We start from the raw sequence: 8,926 nt of genomic DNA on the forward strand, positions 1-8,926 counted from the left end.
GCATTTTAATAAATCAGACAGAAATAAAACAAAAAAAAACAAGTCAACCGATGCGCCGCCGCCCGCAAAACCGCATCCACATTAATCAATCAGCCGAAAACGTCAAACGCTGCACAGCAACAACAGCAACTCATTAAAAATTAATGAAAACACGCCGGTGGAAAATCGAAGGAAAAGCGTATGAAAACAATGCGCTCGAAGGTGATCGAACCGACAGGTTTAAACTGAATGCGATAATTGCGCTGCAGGTGTTATGGGGCAAGGAAATGCGGCAAGATATTTATGTCAACGAGCCAAAAGCAGGTGGTGGCAAAGGGCGTTTAGGCCACGACAAGGGCTTTCACAGCGGATTTAGCCACATGCCTTTGGCATTTGCCAGGCCGAAAACCAGTTTTAAAAGTTTCCCGCGCTTACCAGTTTTTTTTTTCTTTTGCATATATTTTTCGGCAGGGTCAATGCTGCGCCGTCGTAGAAAGCCATAAAATCCAAATTGTCATTGCCGTGAAGGAGCAAAAAAGACAGGGGCGCTTGCGCAATCGCTGGATGGACAAGTTTTGTGCTACACTTTAAGGATCGCAGCAGCAACATCAGTCGCTGCAGCAGCAACATCAGTTGCAGCAGCAGCAGCAGCAGCAACAGCGGCGACGACAGCAAATTGCTGCAAGCCCACGACGATGAAAAGAAAACGAAATGCTCAGTGCCCCACGGTTTCACTTTCATTTGCAACGCGCACGCGCAACTGGCAGGGTCGCACGAGATGAGCACCTGAAAACCGATATCGCATCGAGTTCGATTTCCCCGCCAAAAAAAAGAAATAACAAAAAATATATTAAGTGAAATATATAGAAAAATAATAATACACTTTTGTGCCATCGCAGAGCTCGGCGGAGAATTACAATTGTTTTAATCGAATAGAAAAGTGATTATAAGTGCGTTTTAATTGTGCGGCAATCAATATAAATAATTGAGTGTTTTCATTTCATTTGGCCTGGCCGCATACAAAACCTACGACAAAACACGAATATATAAATTCCATCGGGCAGTACTTAATGGATGCAGGTAAATGCAAAAAGCGGAATATATTTTAAATGCCCATTTAGCTGCGCAAATTATAATGCATTTGCTCTGATGCGGGCGTAGAGCAAGAATAATTTCAATGTGCAAATTGAGTTAGTAACGAATGCAATTTGCTTGTGATTTAATGCAAAGGACTTGTATGGACACCATCATCATCAATGGTGCCTTACATTTATTGGCAATCGAAAGGACTTAGGCGCACTTATGAACACATATGCATACGAAATGTCTCCCGTTTAATAGCTACGTTCAGATCGTTATCCATGCCCAATTAAAGCCACAATTTCCCTACTGAAAGCTCCACTTTCTTGTGCTATTTGGCCAACAAGACAGTCTGGACCGGCTGCAAAGCGCCACGGGCCACTTAGCCATGAATATTGCAGGTGAAATATGTTTTGGCATGCATATTTAATGCCTATCAAAATACAGGCGCAGTGGCCAAACTATGTGAAAACCCGTACGAACCATTTTAAACGCCATCAATTTCAATTTTCCAAATTAAATGCGTGGTTGCAGGGGTGGGGGAGGAGGGGGTTTCAATGGGGTTTTTGGGGGGGTTAATTAATAATTCATTACGTTGCCAGTAGCAATGACATAAGCCCCAAGCGCAAACGCAGCGCCAAGTTCAACAACTTGGCAGGAAAAACGACGAACGTTTTAGGGAAAATCTCTTTTAAAGCAATGGAGAAAGAGGAGCGCCAAAGTGCCTGCCTTGGCAGCCACTTAGGAAAAATCATCATCCAGCGACGTATCGGTTAAAATCAAACAGCCCGACAAGTGAGTGGCCATAGTAGTCAGGAGTGGAGTGGAGTGCTGTGGAGAGCAGTGGATTCGAGTGGCTTGGTTTCAAGTGCAGGCTGGATGGCCTTTGGAGCGGGCCCAAACAGGCTTGACGACTCCTCCATTTGTCGCTTGGAATTTGTCGTGGTCGCCGGGGTTATTCACACCACCACCATTCGCACGCCAAAAAGCCCAACAACTTCCAGCTAACTCTTTCTGCTTTTGGCCATTTCCGTAATAGCTCCATGTGGCCCCACAGCCACCAACGACATCTGCTAACGGCGGCAGCCACGCTCTGCTGTCTCTTGGCCATCATCGTCCAGCCGGCCCTCTCGGATGAGCCCCCCATCCTTACATTCTCATCAAGACCCCCATCGTCAGCAGCAGTCTCTGCCCCCGGCGATCTCCCCCAGAATTTCACGGTGGACGCAGCGGCCACTGAAGCCCAGAGTGACAGCAGCGGCAAGGAGGTAAGTCCGAGTTTAGTGAAAGATTTTGACAGGCAATGAGCGTCGCTTTTGACAGCTTAATAAGCAGCCAGCCGGGCAACTCATCCGCGAGGTCATCGAAGGTCCAAACTTGGCCGACGAAGTGCGCAAGGATCCGGAACTGGAGAGGGAACGGGAAGCACCGGCTATAGAAACAGAAACCGAAACAGAGTTCGTCGGGTAAGTCAACAATCAAGGGGTAAAAATTCAAATAATTATAAATAACAAGATGGTTATCTTCGTTGTAAAACCCTTTTTTAAAAATAAAATTGAATAGTAATCTCTTCTCCCTGCTCCCAGTGTTCCTGGCTTTCTGCCCACTGTTCTGCCTCCCAAAGATTCGGACAGTCCCACCAATGGACATGGCTACATCCAGTTTGAGATAAACGATGAGCTGCCAGTGGAAGTGGCTCGTCGACAAAGACCCATTGAGCAGACAGTGACCCGCTCGCGAACGGAAACCGTGAATGAGGTGCTGTCCAATCTGTTCCCCAAGGGATTCTCGGACATTTTCCGATTTAGTGGCAATACAGAATCATCCACCACCACGTCCACGACCACGAATAAGGCGGTGGTACGGCCCACAGTGGTGGATGTGGTTAGCACCACGGAGGCAGCCAGCACTGAAAAGCAAACAGAGCCTCCAGCCCCGAATGCCACCTACTACAGTTACCAAACCACCGTGACGAAGGAATACCGCCGAGAATTGGGACCAGGTCACACGGAGATAGTGGTGGAGCAGATTAGGGATCCGGGGTTCAGAGATGGCAGTAATCACATTTCCCGAGATGAGCTGCTCAGGATCAATCGAGCTGCTGTGGCGGCTCCAGTGCTGCCCAGTGTGCTGCTCCAGCCGGAGGGCGATGACAATGAGACTCTGGTGGCGGCAGAAAGTTCTCCAATTGTGATACTGGGCGAACACGATCCGGACCTGGAGGAAGGACAGGAGATTAATGACAACCAGATTGCAGAGACACGCCACGTGGGCAGGGAGGCGTACCAACACAGAGTACCAGCTCCAACTTTCAATGGCATCGAGAGTTATGCCAACCAAAAGGGTCCAGGTCAGGATCAGGAGATCAATGTGCACATCGTACACGACGGACCACAGGGAAAACCTCAGCAGGCAGAGGCAAAGGTAGGATTGTATTGTTGAATGAATCGTTAGTGATAATATGCATATTACACATATTTTCAGACACCCAAGGAGCCCCAGTCGCAGCCTCCTCAACAAGCCTTGGATCACTTCCAGGCGCACAGTGAGCAGAGATTCCAGCAGCATCATCCCAGTCAAGAGGCACCATCACGGCAATTCCTCAAGAGCTTCAATCCCATTGTCTCGGGCAGTGGCGACGGACCCCTCCCGAAGGGCAGTTTCCACTACGAGGTGCAGAATCCTCCCCAGCGCCCGAATCCACGGACGCCGAAGGAAGGAGACTACGCCGGCCAATTTGTGAAGCCTGCTGCCCAGTTGGCCTACCAACAGGAGCTCAGCCAGGTGATTCCACAAGAGCAGAGCAAGCCGCAGCAGCAGTCGGAGTTGCTGCACACCAAGGCCATATCCTCGCCCTCGCCCGATGTACAGCAATATTCCGGCTATGCAGGTCCCACACCCGTTTCCGCCACTCCAAATAGTCTGGTGTTTGTGACCTTAAACACTCCAAGTCCACCCCACGCCTCGGCGGCACCACCCATTGCGCATACGCCACTTGAGCCAGGTGTCCAGATCACAGTGAATCACCCGGCTCCCCATAACTACGTTGCGGAGGCTCATGCCGAGCCCTCCCAGACCATCATCCAACATGCTCCAGCTCCAAAGAAGTCCAGTCCATACACCTTTGTGGAGGTTCAGAAGTCCGTGAACATCCACAACAAGCTAATCACGGAGAAGGACGGCCGATTGGTGGAGCAGCACGAGACCATTTACCCCCAGCCATATCTGCAGAATCACCTTTCGCAGGCACCAGATCCTTCCAAGAGTTACGCATCTCTGGCTAAAAATCCTATTCACGTGGAGTACGATAGTACGCCCCAGGAAGTCGCTGTCTCGCATGCCTCTGTCCATTTGGATACAGATCATTCCGGACACACAGCTCCAGGTCACAGCGGACAAAAAGTTCACCCAGGTCCAGTGTATACGCAACCAGAGCAACACCAGGAGCGCCAGGTACATCAGATTCATCAAGATCATCACATAGTCCATCATGAACCTCAGCCGGAGCATGAGCCTCACTTGCATCAAGATCATCTGGAGCACCATGAGCATCATGAGCATCCATCACTGCAGTCATATCATGTGGAAAAACACGAAGACCACGATCATCATGTCAAACAGGTGGTGGAGAAGCACATACCCATACCCTATGCCGTACCTCAACCTGTGCCCGTGCCTGTCCACGTGGAGCACTATGTGGATCGTCCCTATCCAGTGGAGACCATTGTCGAACATCCCGTTCCATATCCCGTGGAGAGGGTGGTGGAGAAAATTGTCGAGAAGCATGTACCCGTGGAGGTGGAGCGCATTGTGGAGAAGCCTGTGCATGTCGAGAAGATTGTGGAGAAGTTTGTGGACCGTCCGATGGCTATTCCGATACATGTACCCGTAGCCATTCACATGCCCATGCCGCCGGGACACTCCTCGCTGTCATTTCCCCACTTTTCCCACCCCAATTCCCTAACGCCCTGGACCCACTCAGTTGCCCACATTCCACCGAAGGTGTTGCAGAACTACTACACACGGATGCTAAAGAAGTTGCTGCCACAGTTCACCGCCAAAACCCCCATCCCACAATCACCCAAAGCGGTCAAGTTGAGCAAGCCGGTGGCGGCCATCAAGCAACTGGTGAAACCGGTGAGGGGAGAGGCGCCCAAGGTCGCCACCTTCAGTTTGGCTGACATGAAATTCGACCTTCGACCACCACCGCCGCCACAGGGTTCGCCTTGGTTGCAGGGATCCCGATACATCTATAATACCCTTCCCGCCGATTTGGCCACCGCCGCCGCCTCGGCTCCCACCAAAATGATTAAGTCCTACATTGGCGTCGTTCCAGCGCCGGCATCTGCGAACTCAGACATTGGGGATTCCCCGCTCACCAGCGAGTTCGATGAGTTCCAGCGATGGCGCAACGGACACTCCCTGAAGCGCAGTCCCGACTTCGGGCGCAATCTTCAGCTGGAGTACGGATTCAAGCCCCCTTTGGTGCCGTCCATGGAGATCGATGACAAGGGCAATCCCCTCAAGCAGGCCGAACAATCGGAGACGCAGTGAAATTGAAATTGAAGCAGGGAGAGCGAAGAAAAAGCGTGCCAAAATATAATGCTATAGTAAATATTATCTATTTATATTTAAAGCAAAGCATTTAATAAAATTATATTAACTTTACAAAACATTACAGAAGGTATTCAATTGCTAAATTATATATAAGCTTCAATATTTACATATTCATTTAAACTTTTATTTTAAAGTGCTACTTCTTGGATTTGTAAAGGGGGAAAATCTCAGACCACGCAGCACTTTGCAAATTGCTGACAAGCCCCAAAGAAAAGTGCACATGTGGCAGTCGGCAAGCAAATGCTTAGCTCGCGGGCAATATTAATTAAACAAATGAGAGTGACAACCCTGGCATTAAGTCCCGGTGACGAGACTGTACCCAATTAGATGGGCTTAGGCCAGGCATAAAAATTATGAATTTCCTCAAGTAACGTGCATGCAAATGAAAAATGCCCCCATTTATGAGCGTAAAAGGGTTCCTCCAGTATCCCCCATTTCTTATCAGCCCTCAAACAGGCGCCACGCCCCTCCAATTCGGGGCACACACGTATCGCATAAGGGTGCCCAAGTGCAAAGATTTATATGACAGCTCATAAATTTACAACACATGTAGCGCCCAGCAGATATTAGGAGATACGAGTATTCTTCGGTGACAAGCCAAGGCCTCGCACGTCTCGAGTTTTGAATGTTATTGAAGCGTGTTTTCTGAAGGCAAAAAAATAACAGTCTTGCAAATGTTTGCACAGCCAGTCAAAGAGCACGTTTTTTTATTTTTTGCTAACTGCGAATTGCGAACTGCGCGGCTGCAGTTGACATTTGACATTTGGTGGGCGGTGGGAATGGGCGTGCCGACAAACAGTTAAGCACACGTGTCGAACGGAAACGGAAACCAGAACCCGATAGGCCATCGGAAGCTTCGAGGAGCCAGGAAAGAGACCCACTAAAACTGTATTGGGTAGATCATGATCTTGGCTAATGCCGTTTCAAATTCAATTTCATTAAAAATTTAAAATGTTCACGTTGTTCGCAAGTTAACCTCAATTTAAGCCTGGTATACAATACAGATATACAAATATATTCAATAAATGTTTATTTAAATTACTGGTCCATAAATCTCAAATAAGTGAGGTCAGCAAAATTCTTAAATGCAAATTAACCAACAGCAAATCGAACTCACTTTAAACCATGCCAATTGTACATTCTGGCCAACTTGAGCCAAATTCAGTATCGTAAATCAAAAATTGTTCAGTGCCACGCCCACAGATATCAAAAATCAATTGCGAATGCAATTGCAAATGCATTCTTTGATAGACTCCCCGCTGGGGGCAAGGTTTTGGGTCACAGGACGAGAACGAAGCCAGCCGACAAGAAAGATAAGCCAGGGAACAATTGAATAATTTATATGCAAATAAATAAAAGTACTTTCGGCACAAAGAGCTTTGGCGCAAAACGAGCAAAAAGCGTGTGAAATATATTCTCCGTTCTGGCCACAAAAGGCGTGACACATGCTACAACAACGACCGATTTCGGGTATTTTCAGGAGTTTGCCCATTTTCCTTCGTTTTTTTTTTTGGCGGCCTTCGAAAGCCCCACCTATTGGGGGATTTCCCACCGCCCCCCTGCACTTGCCCGACTGTCCCCAAAAAGCTGTCGGCCTTTTGGGTTTGAGTTTGGAATGGCTGAACGTTTGCTCGCTGCATGTCATTGTCAGGGGCTGCCAACTCTGCATTTGATATACGATGTGTTGGCAAGCCGCCCAAGTTGGCGGCGGACCGCGGGCAGGGGGCGTGGCAGTGCGAGACAAATGCAGCTGAACCGAAAATTGCATTTCCGCTTTGGAAATTGCGCAAACTTCCGCAACGAGCGGGGAAACCCGAAGCGAGCTGAACAGTAAAAAAAAAAAACAGGAAAACGTCGCCAGACAATTGGCAAAAATTTTCTATAAAAGTGTGAAATAGGCCGCCACCCCTTGGCCAACATAAAAAAAAAAATTGTAGAGCGGGTGTGGCGGGAGTAGGTGGTGCAGATGAAGCTGACATGCCGTAAAGTGGCCCCACTGAACCACAGAAAACTTGTCACACAAAAATGAACGCAAAAGTGTCAAAAGCACACAAAGATAAGGCGAGATGAAGGGGATGCATTTGAGGAAACTCTGGCGGGAATCTCTGGCTGGAAAAAAGATAAGGAACGAATAAATTACATTGGAATTGCACGCTGGAAGTGCAAGAGAATCCCCGAAAATAAATGGTTTCACTGCTATATTTACTTTGATGGAACCACTTGGTTAATTTGCCCAATCCCCAATCCTTCTGTTAAAAGCCAGTTTAAAAACGCATTCTTCGCTTGACAAGGGTTAGTTTCCATGTCGCCAAACCCGCTAATGGGCGCAAATACCTGCGGCTGGCAAATCAATCCCCCTTAAAAAACAGCAAACAGGTGCAGTTAAAGGACTGGCAAATATTTGCGCCCCCACTTCGTCTAGACTGGGATTTTGACGTGCCAATGGCAGGCCAACAAAAAGAAAGTATATTCTAGCACTTACCAGGCGACAAACGCAAACAAACAGGAAACCAGCTGAAAATCTATTCAATCAGAAAAATGAGCAAGTCGCCAGCACGTACTTACAAGCCAAACAGTCATAACTTCGCGGCATTGGGAAAACTAAACAGGGAAAATCTAAGATAAAGAAAAGCAACTGAAATGGCAAATCAAACAAGACTTTGTTACGTTATAAAGTTAAAAAAATAAACATAAATTTGTTAACAGTTCCCAAGGAGCACTTTAAAAATGAAAGGCCCAAAAGTATTCAACACATAAAACTACATCGCATGTAAATAGGTAGTAAGATTACATTAATTTTTACAAAATGTATGTAACTATATTCAGCGTGTCAAATAAAAAAAAAATAATATTTTTTAAAATTACAATATTAGGTATGTTTGCTAACCTTTTCTTATTCCCTTCCACTTAATTTAAAAGTTTTCTTTGCCATATTAAAATACATCACATACCTACTAAGGAGTTTCCCCCATGCGTTGCTCTGCTTATTATCATTACCTTTTTCACCCTAATCCTGCATTGAAGGGGATCCAGCAGATCCTAGAGATATTAAAAGGGATATGATTTCATTCCGAGCCCGCTCCCAACTCGGCAACAATAAGAATACGCAATCAATGGCTCCCCATTGCAATGAGGAAGTAAAAACTAATCAAAAACCTCAATTGCAATGCTGATATAAATGCAGAAGCAAAATATTGGCCATTCTGTGGGAGAAAACTCAGGAGCAGCAGACTTTATTGTATTGGCAGCA

At 47.1% G+C, this 8,926-nt stretch overlaps 1 protein-coding gene across 1 annotated transcript; it reads left to right on the forward strand.

Moving 5' to 3' along the window:
• Window positions 1-816: 816 nt before the first annotated feature.
• LOC6609043 lies at window positions 817-5,660 on the forward strand. Its single transcript, XM_002033710.2, has 5 exons — window positions 817-1,059; window positions 2,099-2,327; window positions 2,383-2,525; window positions 2,646-3,483; window positions 3,544-5,660. The coding sequence occupies exons 2-5, from the start codon at window positions 2,103-2,105 to the stop codon at window positions 5,611-5,613; spliced, it is 3,276 nt and encodes a 1,091-aa protein (XP_002033746.1). The 5' UTR covers window positions 817-1,059; window positions 2,099-2,102; the 3' UTR covers window positions 5,614-5,660.
• Window positions 5,661-8,926: the final 3,266 nt, after the last annotated feature.

Source organism: Drosophila sechellia, chromosome 2R (assembly GCF_004382195.2).
Source record: "Drosophila sechellia strain sech25 chromosome 2R, ASM438219v1, whole genome shotgun sequence".
NCBI lineage: Eukaryota > Metazoa > Arthropoda > Insecta > Diptera > Drosophilidae > Drosophila > Drosophila sechellia.

Coding starts and splice junctions, on each gene's coding strand:
- LOC6609043 (XM_002033710.2), top strand. CDS start 2,103: ATGTGGCCCCACAGCCACCAACGACATCTGCTAACGGCGGCAGCCACG. Junction 2,526..2,645: donor ACCGAAACAGAGTTCGTCGG/GTAAGTCAACAA, acceptor CCCTGCTCCCAG/TGTTCCTGGCTTTCTGCCCA. Junction 3,484..3,543: donor CTCAGCAGGCAGAGGCAAAG/GTAGGATTGTAT, acceptor ACATATTTTCAG/ACACCCAAGGAGCCCCAGTC.